Source organism: Lepisosteus oculatus, chromosome 12 (genome assembly GCF_040954835.1).
Source record: "Lepisosteus oculatus isolate fLepOcu1 chromosome 12, fLepOcu1.hap2, whole genome shotgun sequence".
NCBI lineage: Eukaryota > Metazoa > Chordata > Actinopteri > Semionotiformes > Lepisosteidae > Lepisosteus > Lepisosteus oculatus.
In genome coordinates, this window is record NC_090707.1 from 21,083,035 (window position 1) to 21,101,663 (window position 18,629).

General features: G+C 40.5%; 2 protein-coding genes across 6 annotated transcripts in view; one reads left to right on the forward strand and one right to left on the reverse strand.

Moving 5' to 3' along the window:
• The window catches only part of plcd4a (phospholipase C, delta 4a), a 30,414-nt gene extending 28,339 nt beyond the window's left edge, over positions 1 to 2,075 (forward strand). For all 4 annotated transcript variants that reach the window (XM_015359092.2, XM_069196242.1, XM_015359091.2 and 1 more), the window contains one exon: positions 218 to 2,075. In XM_015359092.2, the coding sequence (XP_015214578.2) occupies positions 218 to 309 (92 nt within the window). In that variant the 3' untranslated portion in view covers positions 310 to 2,075. The remainder of the gene's footprint in view (positions 1 to 217) is intronic.
• Positions 1,510 to 18,548, reverse strand: znf142 (zinc finger protein 142). Of its 2 annotated transcripts, XM_015359235.2 has the most exons (9): positions 18,429 to 18,548; positions 17,341 to 17,573; positions 16,585 to 17,112; positions 14,912 to 15,163; positions 12,613 to 13,437; positions 10,214 to 10,391; positions 6,922 to 10,117; positions 6,645 to 6,750; positions 1,510 to 4,868 (listed from the first exon to the last, which is right to left on the reverse strand). In XM_015359235.2, the coding sequence occupies exons 2-9, from the start codon at positions 17,525 to 17,527 to the stop codon at positions 4,363 to 4,365; spliced, it is 5,778 nt and encodes a 1,925-aa protein (XP_015214721.2). In that variant the 5' UTR covers positions 17,528 to 17,573; positions 18,429 to 18,548; the 3' UTR covers positions 1,510 to 4,362. The 2 variants fall into 2 exon arrangements, with proteins under 2 accessions (XP_015214721.2, XP_015214722.2); XM_015359236.2 differs by lacking the exons at positions 14,912 to 15,163; positions 16,585 to 17,112; positions 17,341 to 17,573; positions 18,429 to 18,548 and adding an exon at positions 14,319 to 14,523.
• Between the last annotated feature and the right edge of the window lie 81 nt (positions 18,549 to 18,629).

The following is an 18,629-nucleotide window of genomic DNA, read 5'->3' on the forward strand; positions in this document are numbered from 1 at the left end:
TTTCAACATACTTTGTAACCCTTATTTACTTATGTGTTTCATTTAGTTTGGCACTTAGCTGTAGTTCCCATGATGTTTCCCTTTTGACAACTTGTAGGAATGGTTTGCTTGGGAGAACAAGATGTTAAAGTTACCTTTACCTTGCAGATGTATTCCTCAAAATCTATGGACCTTTGATTTTGATGCATATCTAATTTTGTTTTAATGGTGTTTGCAGGATACCGCCACATCCACCTCTTGTCTAAAGATGGAACCAGCATTCCTCCCTCCTCACTTTTTGTGCACATCCAGATTACGGACACTGAATAACTTGGATGAACTTCAGCACTTTAGTTGCAGACAACTGCACAGCCTCCTCCAACCTTCTCACAAATATTGACGTTGGACTTGCAAGAGACAGCTTCCTAATCACTGTTTACAGCAGAGCTGTGCTGTACCAAACTACAGAATATATAAACATAGATTTATATATTTTTATTACTTTCGAATCAAAGCATGATACAAAAACACTGGTTTTTCATAATTGAAAAAATATCCATAACAAAACATCATGAAAATACATGACCTCTCAGTCACGTTGGAGTCACTGAATTCTGAAATTAACTGAAGCATAAAGAGATTACCTCATCTGTGGATAATTGAAGAAAAGATGGATTTGTAAATTAAAAGTACTTCTAAGGGACTGCATATCTGGATAAGCTTATGTCCCCACGACGAGCTGGAAATATCCATCCTGCATTTACACTTCACCAACTAGCAGGCAACTACAAAGGTACTGCACTTTGATTTTGAAACTTCTTTTGCCAGAGGTATTTGAAAACAAATGTGTGATCTTTTAACACCCATGCAGACTGAAGATAAAATACTTTCATATCTTCATGAAGTAGTTTCACTTAAAACTGTAAAACTGCTAAAACAGAGTTAGGAGTAAAAAACGATTAGTAGGCCAAGGATTGTATTAAAAATTAACACACGTTTTGTGGTAACCTAAAAGCTAATAGCTTTACATGCATACTGCTTTCCTTTTTAGTAGTGATGGTAGAACAATAAAATCAGAAGCTGTATTATATGAGTGCAAAATACATAACTATTTGAACAAAAGGTGGCTGAATAAAACATTATAGTTTGAATTAAATAGCTCACATCATAAAATAATCCATCATTCTTTGAATTTAACATTTAAATAACCTATTGTAAACCCTAGTATCCTAGTTAATCTGCAATTTGCATTGTATTACCTCATAAACTCACCAAACCCATGAAATGCAAGCTGCAGATACCAAAAACTCGAGTTAAGCTTCTCTATAGTATCTACGTACACATAGGCTGCAATTGTGAAGTAATAAATCCCTCTTATTATATTCAGTCTGCATATATCAGTTAATATACACACTGCATATAGATAGAAAACATGTACAATCATATCAAAACCAAATCCTTTTCTTGCAAAATGTGTCAGAATTAGCAGGATTAGTATAATTAAATAAAAACTGGCAACTGCAACCTGCCTTAATACACAATTGTTTTTATTCAAAGTATTTTTTCGTTCAAAAAAACAACAACAAAGGTTTTCTTACTGTATAGGTTGTTTTGTAACAAAATGTAGTTTTTGCTGCTGTTGGTATTCATATATTTTTATACTTTTATTTGCTTTGTTGAATATAAATTATTGCTTATTGTATTTTAATAAGTGATCTATATTTCTTTTTTTACAGCAGTTGTTTTAGAAAGGTAACTTTAATTTTGTTTGCCTGTAAATGTATACTTACATATGCCATGTCCACCTGCAAATAAATGAGAATTTCAGGGGAAATAGTTTTCTGCATTACGGCTGACAGAAAAGGAGCTGTGAAATGAGCAGCAGTTTGAATGACAAGATGTAACTCTTAGGTTGTCTGAAGAAGTGATTAGATCTCTCTAAGCAGAAGGTAATGTGATATACAGTATGATTCAGGTCCAAAGAGTATAAAAGAAGGTATAGTCCAGCTGCTAGCACTTATGAATTGGACTCTTCATTTTATATTCTACATCATCAATGTTCTACATCAATGTAATAAAATTAGAGCACTTTGGAACTGGTGACAGTCTACACTCATTTACATTTCACAACTCCAAGAAATACAAGACATTATTTTGGACAAAACTGGAAATTACAAGGAATGAACAAGAATACTGCAAAACAAAAGGGTTATGTACAAATATGATTATGAAGGCCAGGGAATGTAGCACAAAAATCAAAACAACCACTGTATTTTAATAAACATTGCACTCTCGTTTTACATTATAGCAGAGTGATGGTTATATACAGTACAGCAGATATTAGACAACATTTATTTTTGTATTAAATAATTTATAGTTATGACAATTACATGATAGAAAGGGTTGTGAAGTGGTTAACAAAACTGTACATATCGGATTCTTTTGGTAATGTAAACTTAAGATTCCAGGTTTATTTGTAGAACCCCATGACTGACCCTAAGAAAACAAATAATTTTTACTTTTTAACTCAACATTCAGGTTTTGGATTATTCAGTAACATGCACAGTAATTAGAGCACTTACACTCTAAGGCAGTAAAGTTTAATATTACTATATTGAGCTATACACTGAGGGGGCACTAATAAAACAATGTTCAAACCCATTATGCAATTTGATGTCTAAAATGTGGTATCAGCATTACAAGAACACTTCTTTTTAGGAAATTATATTTCACTCAGCAAGAGCACATGGTGGTAAATTCCAATGATGCACAAAGTTAACAAGTGCATCCCATAGGTGTTCTACTGGATTCAAGTCTAGTATACAAGACTCTGCTGCCTTCGTTCTGGAGCTACTGTGTTACTGTACAGGATCTGATCTGGCCACGGTGGTGTTCAGGTGTCTCTGTGGCAATCTGGGATACGGGACAATATCAATACTGAAGATGCCTCACTCAGTGTATACTGAGCAGATTGTGCAGGGCATGGTGATGCATGGCTACACTTGGTTTCGAGTTGAACACATCTGAAAGTATCAAGACTGTAGACATGATATTGTTGACCAGAGTCTTACCTAAAGTGTCCTACTCTCAGCATACCAAGGGCCTCTTCCTTTCTATGTGGCAATCGTGGCATTATGGTGCAACCATGATTAATGAACGTTTTCCCCTGTTTGTTTTGCTCACAGTCACAGGAGCAGTAACTTGAACATTGCTATAGTTGTGATAAAGTGTCATAAAGCTGTTAACAGATTCAGGAACGAAGTGAATTAAACTTTTCACTAATAAATTACTGTATGAATATATAGTTCTGGGAAAGTAATGTAACAAATATCCATTATATTTTTCATGCCTCTTAGAATATAATGTATCCGATACTTTATGTTGTACATATTCCCTTTAAGAAAGGGTTGTAACTTTAAACCTCAGTTCAGGCATCATGATGATCTAAAGGGTACTGTGGAACTCTGATCAACCATATTCCAATCAACACTGCTTCAAGTGACATTTTCTAGTGTAACGATTCAATGCTACTGTTTGCCTTCCTTGTACCACACCAAACAATGAATCTTAGCTAGAACAAGATAATTTATTTTTCTGTTGACCTTATTTTAATACACTAATTTAATTGTAATATACTATACTGAATAAAACAGAAAAATCAACAAGATTAGCATGAGTATTACGTCCCATGTAGGCACATACTTGTGAATTCAATAATGCGAATGTCAAACCAGATTTTTGTTCATCGCACACTGTCTGTATGGGCAATATCACAATCCATTCATTTTATTTTTCAAATACAACACAAAGTACAAAAAATACTTTGTTTAATAATTGTCAGTCTATTTAATTTACTTTCACATTCTGTAAAAACCCATTAATGCGGTTGGTTGCAACTCTGTTGCTTTGCAAACTAAGCTCATGTTTGCTTTGGTATAAATTTCCTATCAAATTACAGGCTTGTTTATGTCTCACCTATCCACAATCATCCTGGAGAAATGGAACACTGTAAATGTTATGCAGAAAAAACAGTTTTTTTGCAGACGGACTCTCTCATATATTTATGTGCAGGACCAAGAGACTGTGCAGTTATACAGTGAAAACAACATTCTAACCAAAGGAAAATAAGCAACAAATTTGTGATCATAAGTAATCAATATTTGATATTAATCAGTATAATCTTGATATTTCTGACTGGGTAATGTTTCTCACAGACATTTGTCTTTCTTTTCAATCCATGAACCTTCATAAGAAACTTTTCTCAGGTTTCCTTGTTAGTCAATAAATTACGGGTTAAGGAAACCATTTGATGTGGTGCAAGAATTCCATGTTCTGCTGTATGCCATGTCAGACTGGAGACCTTACGGTGTCGGACAGAAGTATCTACCGGCCCATGTCTCCCTCTCCCTCTCCCGGCTCCTGCTGTACCTCCTCAGACTCCTGCGTGGCTGCTCCCAAATGTTCCTCCAGCACCCCCAGACGGGCTTGCTGAAGGGGCACAGTGTGGGGCCCGGGGTCCTTGCCGATACTCTGCTCCAGGGGCTGCTCAGGGTGGTGGCGCTGGAGGTGCTTGACCACCTGGAATTTCTGCTTGGCTCGGTAGGAGCAGTGCAGGCAGTGGAATGGGTGCTGCTTGGTGTGGGTGAGGTAGTGGTGGCGGAGGCCCGCTGGCCAGCGGAAGGCGCGCTGACACACACGGCACACGTAAGGCCGCTCCTCGCTGTGCTTCTTCTGATGGGTCTTAAGCAGAAAGCGGGTCTTGAAGCCTTTGCCACACTTTTCGCAAATAAAAGAACGCACCTCGCGGTGGCGAGTCTCTCGGTGTATGCGCAAGGCATCGGCGCGGTTTGTGCGGTAATCGCACTCCTCGCAGACGTATGGCTTGGCACCTGTAAGGATTGGAGAACATAAAAGAAGAGGAAAAAGAGTCACATTTATATCTGAATGTGAAGTTTGTGCAGATACCATTCCTCTTGGTCTCTTAGGGGACAGCCTACCACATCACATAATCAATTTATTTAGCCGACAAGGTTACCCTAGATCAGGGGTTTGAAACATCCGGCCTGTAGGCCAGGTGCATCTCACTCAGCAAATCTGTTTGGCTTGTGTGGTGCTCAGCCGTGATTTAATGTGCACCTTGTCTAAGCCTACACACTGTGGCGAGAAAAATTTGTTAACCCTTTGGAATTATCTGTATTCCTGCGGTAATTGCTCAAATTCCAAAAGGTTCACAAATGTTTTCGAGCAATTTTGGTCCGCACACTCTCACACAGATCTAGTTTGACAAGGGTGTGTCTTTGCACGAAAACGGTAAGAAAACAAATAGACAACATCCGAGCACAATTCCTTTGAACTCCTTCTCCTATGTTTTAGAGCGACAATAGTGACCACTGGTCTCAGTGAAACTGAGCGTAGTGCAATTTGTCTGATCTCAAAAGGATATGTTTGAATACAGCAATAAGAGTTTTGTAATCATGTGATTGTTCAAGAGAAGTGGACCAATTTAAACTTCTTCACAAAATGGACATTCTTTTATTTCTATGGAAAACAGGCAAATGTTTCCAAGAGCTACAGTGACAGTTGTAGAAAAGAACTTCTGTTTTTATATCACACAAAGTCCCTTTGCTTGCCAGTTCTGTTTCCCAGTTAAAAACTCACAAATTAATCTAATAAAAAAAACGTTTTGTTTATCATCAGAGGTTCTAACATTAGAGATCATTAGTCTAAGCATTCCTCAAGCAGAATTTACATGAGATGCTGTTCATTAATCACACAGCTCCTTTAATTTTCATTTATAATCGTTACACATATGTCTGTACATTTATTTTTGCCAGCTGTAGAACAAGATCGTCTGACAACATTCTTTTCCACAGACTAGAGATTTATGTAGTGTACAATATTTACAAATCACATTATATGGTTATATGATTAATAATACTAAACACATCCCACAGAGGGCAATGAGGATGTTTTGCTAAATAGAATGAGTGAATATACAATGACTGCTAATTGCATTTTAAAAGGAAATACAGTATGTTGTTGTACAATAAACATAAAAAATGTGAAAACAAGACAAAAAGGTTTATATAATGGTTGTGCCTAGTATTTCAATAGTTTATGGTACTACAACATTTCAAATCATTAAAACTAGCCATACAACAAATGTTACACAGTATAGTATGGTACAAACCTCAGTAACTAAGAAAACAGAATTTAAAAAATCCACATCCACTAAATGCAATATCACAAAAAAGGTGATATTAAATACATAATGTCAGAAGTTGTATAACTAAAGAAACTTTAGAATTCAAAGTATATTCCTGTACATATGATTTACTTCAAACTTATCTAAAACAGGTTCAAAGCATTATTAAAAACAAAAGATAAGCATTATTAATACTTTATAATTAAATATAATTTAAATCTGTATAAATACTAAAATGTAACATTTACTTCTGATTAAAGATTTATGCAGATATGAGATAATATTTAACATTTGTATGCTTCCCTTGGAATTTCAAGCAGAAGGAGAAAATCATCACCACCAAGCATTACCTTGGTGGTGATAAGATAAGATCACTTTATTGGCCATACACAATTTCTTGTATTAGGAATTTGTCTTTTTGCATATTATAGCCTTCGTCTGTTACTGTATAAAATCATACCTGTGTGCTTTGTCATGTGGTATTTCAGCTGGTTCACCCACTTGCATTTGTATCCACACTCTGGACAAAGATACTTCCGCTCCTCCTGATGAGTTCTCATGTGATACTGAAACACAGCAAACCGTCACAAAGCTAAAACACTGGAGATCATGGTGAACAAAAAGACTCGGCCTATTACTTACTAAATCTGACAATTTCAGAAAATGACTGATTTGTTATTAATAGGAGTTATTTTTGTACTTCACTGAAAGCTCATGCACAACAACATGGATCTTACCTTTAGGCGAGATGGATCAGCACAGGCGTAGCTGCACTGCTCGCAGTGGTATGGCTTCTCTCCGGTGTGGATGCGGATATGCCAGGTGATTTTCTGACGGTTCCGTGTGGAGTACTGGCAGTCAGTGCACTTGTAGAGCCGGGTGCCACCATGAGACCGAACATGCTGCTCGAAGACCAGTTGGTGGCGACAGGAGAAGCCGCAGGCAGCGCACTTCAAGGGCTTCTCTTCAGGGGGACCTTCCTCATGCTCATCTAGGAGATGCTGAACCAAGAGCTGGCGCTCTCGAGCAGCGAAGGGGCACAGCGGGCATCGTTGCGTGAAGTGAGTCTTGCGGTGCTCCTCGAGGCCCTCTCGGGTCTCAAACATCACCTGGCAAGTGGGGCACTCAAGCTGGGGATGCTTCCGAAGTAGGTGGCTCTTGAGGGTGGCTTGGCTGTGGCAGGTGAAGTCGCACTGAGGGCACGCCAGGTTGGTGGGGTCTTGGTGCTGCCTGTGACAGTGCTGTTTCAGCGCTGTCTCTGAGCTGAAACGTGCCGTGCAGTGCAGGCAGGCGTGACTCAGCTCCCCCGTGTGGCAGCTCAGGTTGTGGCGGCTCACGTCGTTCAGGCTGTAACCACTGTAGTCGCAGAGCGAACAGAAGTGAGTGGGCTGCTTCTCGTGGACGCGCTGCCGGTGCAGCCGCAGCTTGGACTTGGTACCGAAAGTCTGGCTGCATAGCTCGCAGGAAAGGCGGCCCACTCCCGTGTGGAGGGATTCATGGGCTTCCAGACGGTAGCGGCGTGTTGTGCTGAAGTCACAGAAATGGCATCTGTAAGGCTTCACACCCTCGTGCTTCAGGGCCACGTGCTGATTCAGGCAGCGAATCTGCTTACAGGTAAACGCACAGAACTCGCATTGGAGACGTGGCCGCTTGCCCTCTATGGCAGATGAAAGGCTTTTTTTACCATGAATTACTCTGTGTCGGTCAAGAGCTTCTTTAGATTTGGCCACAAATGAGCAAAGCTGGCACTGGATCTCATTTGGCTTCAGGCAGCCACGTTTACAGTGGCTTTCCAGTGCTCTCTTCTGATGGCACACAAATGGACAGGAGGAGCAGGAGAAGCGATGGCCAATCTTTGTTCTAAAATCCTTTTCAATTTCTTCTTCCTCCTCTCCTTCATAATCATCTGCATTACTACCAGCTTCATCTTCTTCAACCTCAGCTAAATTCCTAAGTTTCTTCTGCTGTCTTGGGCTACAGAGTACCTTGGTTGCAGATTTGCGGTTTAAGCATGCTGTACAGTGACGATTTATGGTTGAAAGTCGGCAACAAGTAAAAGAGCAGTTTTTACACTTGTATTTTCCACCTTCTTGTTGATAGCCCTGTGAAACTTCTATCTCTTTAGGTAGGGTTAAAAATGTTAGTGCAGAATCTTGTTTTTCAGTACTCACAGATATACTTTCACCCTCTGAAGGGAGTGCTTTGCTGCGGTCTTCAATGCCTGGTCCATCTAGCATGTTTGTGTTGCCTTGGGTACCAACAGAAACCACATGGTCTTGAGATAGGCAACTGGGTATCTCCTTTGCCCTGGTGTTTTCAGAATGCATCTCAACATCATGACTGGCTTTCATATTGTTGGAAGTACTGTCTGGACTTCTTTCAAGTTGCTCTTTCTCTGCTGGTCTTGGTTGTCCACCTTGACTCTTTGCTAAACTGACCTCTTCTGATTTTTTAGCTACCAACTGTCCAGTGCGACGTGGGTGAAGAAACCGGCTGTTCTTTTTAAGGATGACTGGACACTTCCTAAGTCTGTGTGTATTGAGACCACGCTGTTGCTTGAACACCACACCACAGTCCCTACACTTGAGCACAGCCTTTCTTGATCGACATGATGAACGACAGTGCTGGTTCAGGGATGTCTGTTTGCATGTAACATATGAGCATTTGTCACACCGGAATACAGATGCTTTAGTCTGAACAACCAGCATCTGTACCCTGCCCTCTAAGACTAATGCTTCTGCCTGATCCTTGTCCTGCTTTCTCAAAGCCTTCAAAATAGACTCTGACTGAGAAACCTCCAACTTCTCCCTGCCTTTGGGTTCTGACAACAACCCACCTTTCTCTTTTCTTTCTGAAATATGGCCGTTCAAAATCGCATGTATTGTACCATCCACAGTCCTGCCTTGCTCCAGTCTGTCACCACTTTCTCTCAGCCCTGTTAATTCTTTTGGTGGCACCGCACTCTCTTCAGTATCACTTTGTTCCTCACAATCTGCCAACACCATATCTTCTTCTGCTTCATTTAGTCTGTTACATAGTGGTGCTCTAATCCCTTCAATAGATGACAATTTGGGATCAACAAGGGTCTTCTCTGAGGTCACATTTTCAATACTTGATATATGAGTCAAAACCAATGTACAGCACTCCTCTTCATCAACAATAACTCTTTGGTTCTCACAGATATCTGTGATGGACACTTCTTGACAATCATTTTGGGTAACATTAGGTGACTTTTCTTGGCTTGCATGAATATACCCTTCCAAGCACAGTTGTTCTGAACCGGTTATTGTTGGAGTTGCTTGACTGCATTGATTTAGAATATCTGAAGGAGTTTTGCTAGTGTTTTCAAAGTCACAACCATCATCTGATATACCCTGCATTGCAGGAAGTCCAGAACTCCCCAACTGATGGTTGGAATCTCTCTCAATGCTAGCAGGTACTTCTGGCGTCACAATATTACGCTCACTTAAGACAGGATCAGAAGAGATAGTTTGCTTTTCACAGCCATTCTGCTGAACATCTGCTGTGTTATTTTCCTTCTCTCTCTGAGCATAGTTCTCTAGCCACTCTTTATCTCCTGGCACATAACCATGAACCTTTTTCTTATGTAGAAACAGACTGGTGCTGCTGAAAGTGCAGTAGGAGCATAGGGCACAACGAAACTCACGGTGCCGCGTGTGTTTACAGTTCTCATGGTTAAAAAGAGCCTGACGGTAGTGTGTGTGATAGCTGCAGTACTTGCACTGGAAGAGAGGTAACTGGTAGTCGCCTTCTTGGGAGTGTTTGATTCGCATGTGCTTGCGAAGCTCATATTTGCGCTTACAGGCAAAAGCACACACTTCACAGATAAGGGACTTTTCCTGGTGTCGGAGCTTATGACTACTTAGTTGATCTGCCCGGTGGCAGCGGTATGAGCACTGGTTACATTGATACCTTGGGGACAGAAAAAGAGGTACGATCATCAGTGATAAAATCAGTGCAATCTTGTCATCAGAAACATGATCTAAAAATATACAGTAAAAAGCATACCTCAGGTCACCTGCATGTTTCCGCATGTGCACATTTAGGTAGTGCTTCCACTTGGTGACATAGCCACATTCTGAGCACATATAATTCTTATCATCCGAGTGTGTTAGCATGTGCTTCGAAAGATAGGTTTCATCCCGGCACCTGAAATCACACAGTTTGCACTTGTGGGGCTTCTCACCTGGAAAAGCATGTATGAAATGAGAGAGAAGGAAATATAAATACTTAGGATTTTTTTCAACATTTTAAATGGTTTCCTTAAAAATGCTCCAAAAATTAAATCATCAAAAAAATAACCACAACATCAAAATTACCACTTAATGAAAACGTTTTTTTTTAAAAACACAAGATAAAGTAAAGATACTCATACTTACAACAGACATAATGCTGTGTGCAAATGTTCAGTTACCCCTGGTTAAACTGTATTTAAATTAATCTCTAGGAGAACAGAAGGGGACAACCTCTACATGGTGCAAAGTTAAACCAACAAATTTCTGCAAATTATAATACACAATTACTATTTATTTTCTGATTTTAACCAATTGAAAAAACAAAAAAGTGAATGTGGCAAAATGTTCAAATGTTTAGATGACCTTCCACTTGATTCATTACTACTTTTTTAAATTTGTGTTTTCCAAATGTCCCAAAACTTGATTGATTCATTGGAACTTAAATTAAGCCAGGTGAAGACTGAAATACTCTGTCATTTGTAACCTCTCTGTGATTGTTGTTCTGCCTATTTTCAACAACCGTGGGTTCCTTGAAGCAGCTGTCTGGGGACTTGAAAATAAAGACAGTTCACTCTTAGAAACCAGGGAAAGGCTATAAAAAAGGTATCTAAATGCTTCCAGGTCTGCAATTTTTGAAGGAATTGAAGTTAAAGGGAACCATTGAAGTCAAGGCAAGATCTGCAACCCCCAGACAAATCTCAGCATTGCTCCTACACTGGTCAAATATACACACCAGAACTCACAGATCACTGCAAAGGACCTGCAGAAAGGCTGAGCTGACACTAGAGTAATTTTCCACAGTACAACGTTGCTTACACAAAAATGATCTCCATGAAAGAGCCAGAAGGAAACCTTTCCTATGGCCTCATCACAAAAGTCAATATCTAATGTGTGCAAAACAAAACCTTGATAAGCTTGAAACACAGCACCTGCTGTGGAATGATGAACTTGTTTGAAACAAAAAGTTAACTTTTTGGCCGCAACCACAGAAGATACATTTGGAGGAAAACGGGTGAAGCATGTGAAGAAAAGAACACCTTGCCAACCGTTAAACGTGATGGTGGATCTAATTTATCTTTGGGGTAGTGTGGCAGCCAGTGGCGCAGGAAATATTGTGCGGATGAAAGTAAGAATGGATTCAAATAACTATTATCAAACCCTAGAAGCTAATGTCCCAGAGTCAGAGAAGAAACTGAAGTTCAAAAGAGGTTGGATATTTCAGCAAGACAATGGTCCGAAACACGCAGTACCTCAAAATCAACCATGATGTATTTACAGGAACAAAACATGAAGGTTTGCAAAGGCAGGGCTTGCAAGAGGATCACTTCTATTTCAAAGCTAGAAGAGTTCTGCAAGGGAAAGTGGGCAAAACCCCCAGAACCAAGAATAGAAAGACTCTTAGCAGGCTACAAGAAAATGTTTGGAAGCTGTGATTTTTGCCAATGGAGGGTTTAGTAAGAACTAGCTGACAGGGTTCCCAAAGTTGTGCAAACGTTTTGGAGATATTTGGAGAATATCCACAAAACTGTAAATAAATACTAATTGTGAATTAAAATTTGCTGAAAGATGTCATATTTAAGTTTGCACTGCAAACGTATGTTTTGTGAACATCTTTCACTTAAGAGATTCACCGAAATACACAATTTGATCAGGGTCCTTACAGTTTTGCACACAACTGTAGAACACATAATCAAATTAAAGTAAAATCTATGGTGGGGGATGGGCAGAATTAGTAAAATACTACATAATTCCAGAAAACAATACTGCTTCCTAAATATGTATTCTGATTAAGCTGAATTATCGCGCCTGGCAAAAGTATTCACCCGCTGTAAGCTTTCCACATTTTCTTGTCATCTGAGCATGCAATCATGATATTTTCAAACCAGACCTCATATTTAGAATTTTCACAATCTACTCCAAAGTGAAAAAGCTGAAAAAAATTAACACTATGCAAACTTGTTAGATTTGCAGTGAATATTAGAATATTCTGAACCTCTGCTACGGCAACCCTAAATACGTTTAGGTACAAACAATTAAGTTGGAAAGGTCATATACAGTAAACATTTTGTTAGGATCTATAACTTGGAGAGAAACATTAAATGCCCAAGATACAGCATGGCACAAAACCTTCAGAGCAGTGAAACAGTGAAATATTTTTTAGAAGGTGCTCACCAGTGTGCAGCAGCATGTGTCGACCCAGCACGCGCTTGTGAGCAGTGACAAAGCTGCACTGGGAGCAGTGGTGGATCTTCTCGTTGGCGTGCAGCCGGCTCACATGCTCGCCGAACTCCACGGGGTTGAAGGAGGTGAAAGGGCAGAAGTTGCAGCGAAGCTCTTCACTGCCGGGGTGGCCTTGGCGCTTGTGGCGTTGAAAGTTGCTCTTGTTGGAGCAGGAGAAATCACACTGCGGACAGTGGAAAGCCAGGTGTGTACGATAGTGGGCCTCCATGTCTTCCTTTGTGCCAAAAAAGGCACTGCAGGCGTGGTGTCGACACTCCACAGCCTTAACCCCGTGGGTGTCCTTCGCATGCCTCTGGAACTCCTTTTTATCCACAGACTTGAAAAGGCAGCCCTCCTTGAAGCAGACCAGGGCCTGCACTTCAGATGACGTGTGGTGAGACTTCATGTGGGCCTTCAAGGCTTGGCTCAGTCGAAACGTCTTTCCACAGGTGGGACAAGGGTAAACATCTGAGTAGAAGTTATCATCTACCTCCTCACCGTGGACGCTGGCAAGGTGCCGGCGAAGGGAATTGCGCTCGACTGCGCTGTACACACACAGGTGGCAGCGGTGGAGTTTCTCGCCAGCCTCCCGCTGCATGTGGATGCGCAGCTTGCTCTTGCTGGTAAAGTAGTGCTGGCAGTTGGGGCACTGCAAGCTGGGGTCAGGGAAGTGCAAGTGGAGATGCTCCAGCAGGTGGGTGCGCTTCTTGAAACAGCGGCGGCATTCTGGACAAATGTGGGTGCGATACAGGTGTTCCATTCCTTTGGCTATGTGCCCTATGATGGAAAAAACATCAGGATAGAACTCAGATCTAATAATGAACATATGTGAGAATTTCCATCCATTCATTTTTTAACCACTTCATCCAACTCAGGATTGCAAGGGAGCAGGAGCCTGTCTTGACTATCTCAGTGTGTGCAGTGGAAGGGGATGTGGTTTCGTCAGTGTGCCTCCATTTCTTCCAGAAGCACAAGGAGGGGTTCAGCCTGGATGGGATACCAGTCCATCGCAGGGAACAGAAAGACACACTCACACCAAAGCCAATTTTCCCAGAAGCCAATTAAGCTACCAGTATGTCTTTGAACTGTGGGAAGAAACCAACATAAACAAGGGGAGAGCATACAAACTCCCCACAGATAGTACTCCAGGTCTAGAATTAAACCCAGGGCCCCAGCTATGGCAGCAATGTTAGCCACTGAGACTCACATGCCGCCATGTAAGAATTTAAGACAATTGTTTTTTTATAGTACTACAAAATAGGATAAAACTTTTATTAAAGCAGTTTGAGAAGTCCCCACCCTGCTTGTATAAACAGATAAGGAATGCATATACTATGTACTGCAGTCAGTGCATGACAGAACTGACTTTCTCCCTCCTCAGGTTCTAATTTACATAGGCATTACAGTAAATGCCTTGTAGTTTTATTTACAAACTATTGCTGGTTCAGATTAATATAATTTTACATAATCCATGGAGTTATAAACTAAATTGTAAAAGTAAGTTTTATGAGGAAAGAAGAGTTTTTGGAAAGAGTTTGTGGGAGCCCTGAACATCCGAAATAGTCATGTAGCCGAAACTGACATCCTGGAATCTTTCAAAAACAGCAGGATGAGATCTTTTGGCTTTTATTCAAAGTGACCCACATCCCAATATTTACCTGAATAATCTGTGACGTTCCTTGCTCAAGGATACAAGAGCCCTGCACACCTGGGATAGCAACCTTCCTGCATAAATCCAGAGTCCTATCCACTCCTCAAAATTGTTCCTCCAGAACCTGACATGTTTGGATCAGAAAGGCTAGATGGACTGAATATTTTCTTTATTCGTAGTCACTGCATGTTCCATCCTCCAATTATTGCTAAATTGCTGTAAGAGGCTGTGTAGCCTGTGTGTTTTTAAAAAAAAACAAATGGTTAGAAGTTCGGTGGGTTTGACTAATTTGTCTTAACTTACTCACTGAGGTACCAAGGACTGTTGCTTTGAAACAAGACTTGAAAAACACAAAACCCAAATCCAAACTGAGTGGTTATATAATAAATTATCTGGAAAAGCAAGTGGTAAAAAAAGTTATCATGTTATTATGTGTTTTTAGGGACAATGGCTGGAGAATGTGCCATTTTGTATGTATGAAATGTAGCTGGTGCTTCTGTTTACTTTTTTTTGGAAAATGACTAAATGGAGAAGAGGTCCTGACCAACTGTATAAGACTCAGATGCCAAGGTACCCAGCAAAGATTCCCTGTGATGCTACCTTTAAAATGCCGATCCTTAGAGTCTGTGGTTGGGACTGTCATGTCTCCTGGCTCCTTCTCATTCTCTGCTGCACCCTTGTTCTGGCTCTGCTGGCCTTCTCCTTCAACCTCCTTTTCCGCCTCTCCCTCAGTCGAGCTGGTGACCTTGTCTAGGGATCTCGTGCTTTTCTCTGGTACATCTTGTCCTGCTTCACTGAGATTCGCTTCCATCTCCTGTACTGGAAGGTCCTCCGTGTGGTCAGACTTCTCCTCTGAGCAAAAAAGACCACGCAAACATTTTACAAAATAGAATCCTCTCTCTTGGCTAGGAGGAAAGAAACTGTGAAAAGTCAACTACTACTGGACGACACGGTAGTTGAATTATACGAGTTAAATAAAGGTCTCACAAAGACATTACATAGTGACTTTCTAATTAGTTTACAACCTTGATATATTTTCTATGTTTTTCTAAGTTTCCCCACATATGTATTCTAAGCATCACATAAATATACACTTCTGGTCAGAATAACAGGATAACCTAGACACTGGTGATAAAATTCTAGTCCTTGCGGGCTGGTGCAGTCCCTGCATTATTGGCGTAACTGAACTAATTTACCAGCTCCTCCCAGCTCTTCATTTGTGGTATGTAAACAATCAGAAAGTTACTTTATTTAGCGTATTACATACATCTGAAGAACCAAATGACGTTGTGCTTATACAAAATGTGCAGTAAAGTACAATGGCAATAGAGTAAAGACTGGGGGGTGTTGTGCAGGTATATATACTGTAACTTGTAAAGGGGGCAGAATGCCTTTCAGGTGTCAATCACGCCACTGGTGCTTAGTAGCCAAGAGGTATTGTTTTTGAACTTGATAATGACTTGGAACACACTATAATTTCCAACCTAAATGACAGAAATGAGAAATAAAACAAATGTGTTTGTGGTAAAAACCAAGTGGTGTTCCCACCTCAACCTTTTAGGGCACTTGATCCTTTCAATACGAAACTTCACAATGTTCAGTTTTCAAGTGTCTACTTATTATCGAATCTGGTTAAAAGCTCCACTGTGTATAGTTTTAGAGTCCGAAGCTGAGTTTTGGACAATTACTAAATTTGCAGCAGAATCTCCAGTTGAGACCTCAGTAACTCAAACAATGAACTGGTGGCTGCAAAACCCAAGAAGCTGCCAAAAAGAAATCAAATTCAGCATCCTGCTGGGCAAACATGTTTTCTACTTCAGGTGTGAGATAGACTTGAGCCTTCTTCAGGTGTGAGAAAGACTTACTTTAGCTTACTGCCCTGTCTTTCTCACACCTGAAGAAGGCTCCACGGCCGAAACTTTGTGTTTTCTTTCTTCTCTTTTCAGCATGGAATAAACCTATTACTTGTTCTTGTAATAAGTGCATCTCTGCCTCCCAATGGGATTTGAACAAAGCTGCTTGCAGGCACCTTTCCCTTCAGAGCCACTTCTGTGACCGAAGGGAATTCCTCCATGCCAAAAGGCTGGGACTCTTGTATGAGCAGAATTCATCTAGGGTCCAAAAGAGCGACCTCACCTTCTCTAACAATGTTGTCCATTTTCTACTTGCCAAGTGCCCACGTTTGCTCAACCTGATGTAGAAGCAATGCCCCTTGGACAGAAGAACAATGGCTCACAACTGGAAATGGACAAGCCTGGTGGAGATGGCCTTACCTTCTACAGCGGGACTGGAGGGCTTGTGTCCTCGAGAGTGCTCCCCCAGCTGCTTGGCACTGGTGGTGACAAAGTCACAGCGCGTGCAGTGGAAGGGGAAGTGGCCGCGTCGATGAGCCTCCATTTCCTCCAGGGTGGAGAACGCCAGGCGGCAAGAACGGAAGGCACAGGGGACGAGCTGCAGCGAGTGGACAGAGCGCAGGTGCTTCTGGTACTGCTGTCGGTCCTGGGTGGCAAACCCACACCCGGGCTCAGAGCAGGAGACGGGTTTACTAGGCTCATCTCGGTGTGCTCTGTAGTGTTTTTTCAGGGCGCTGGGCCGGGGGAAAGCCTCACCACACTGTGGGCACTTGAAAGTCTCTGATTGGGTCGTTTCTGCCCATTCCACTGTGGTCAGGGGCTCAGCAATGCGAGAGCAGATGGGTACCAGGCAAGGATGAGAAGAGAAAAGGTTGCTGTCGGGGAAGTTCTGGGTGCATTTTTCACAGTGGTACAGTCCTTCAGTTTCCACTGACACTTCTGTTATCTCTGTTGAGGGGGAATTGCAGATTTTAGTGCACTGATCAGACAAATCTTAAAAACAAACTCCCACCAACCACTTTCTCTTCTGATAAAAGTATTCACATTCTGTAGAAACAGGTTACATTATGAAATGAGATTATGACAAAATATTGAATTCGGGATAGTCTGTGAAACAATGTGTTTAGCAGATTGACCTGCGTTTACTATTTTGGTATAAATTTAAGGTTGCTTTACCTGTTGTGGTAGTGCTTCCACTTTTTTCCAGAAGCAGAGCAGTGTCAATGGCACAGTGGATATTCTGTACAGAGCTGTTGCCCAGTGCTGTTCCTGCTGGTTCTAGAAGACATGCTTTGGGTGGGCATTGAAGAGGATTGTGCTCCTCTTCTTGGCCACAAAGGAACAGACTTCTTCTACTCTCCATCCTCCAGCCTTATATTGAAGCCTCTACTTCTTTAGTTCTAAGTCCCCTATAACAAAAATAATAATTTTGTCCCAGGAAAGCACGGTTAAACAACTTTTAGCGCTTTCAATCGTTACTTTTCACAACTCATTGCATATTTTAATCTTGGCCTACTTGGCCCGTATATGCTATATTCACAGCATCTTTCCTTAAAAAATTAAAAGAAAATCTAATTTCTTTATCGTCTTTCAACGAAGTTCATATTAAACCGTTAGATGTATCACGCCAAAAATGCATTATTTTCTAATCTACTTATACAAAAACGAACGATAATTTATTATATTCCAATGAATGACGTTATGCAATGGGAAATATCTTAAAGATTATTTAAAAATGTTAACTTAATACGCTAACCCTAAATTACTTTATTACTGCATATTTAAAGATATAGGATATAATATTTTAAAATAAAGATTTGAGTTCCAGTACTAAACATTATAATAGCACGTTTATAAAGGAAAATCGCTCAAACATTCTAGTTTAAAAAATCTCAACCCCCCAAGTGAGCTTTGAGAATATTCTACTCCGCAAAACAACATATTTCATAACTGTGCTGTAGCGATATTAAACGTGATAAAACCTATTACTTACGCAAAGTAATTACAATAGCATTGTTTATTGATTCGGGAATGTTCTTAAATTACTTTTCCAACAGTTTTTGCAAAGCATGAAAATGCGTAGTTACTGATTATTTTATTTGAAGTAGAATTGTTTGCCCCGCGAAAGGCTATCTTGCAAGGATGTTTATTTGTCTTGTTTTGATAAAGTTAAAAATATAGTTGTTATACAATAGCATTGCGACAGAAAACATTACCCTATAAACAATTTCAATGTTAAAAAACATGAAACAGTCTTTACTCACATCAACGCTGTACACCGCCATTTTTGTTTATACTATTAAGTAGGTAGGGGAGTGAACCTGCAAAACCCCTGAACCCCTGATCCACCCCTAACAGATCATTTCGATAATATATTTTTTAATACACATGCGTTTTCACCAAACCTCTTTTTAAAAGCCACGTTAAAAAATGAATATGCTACATGTTATCGTTGTTTTAACTGG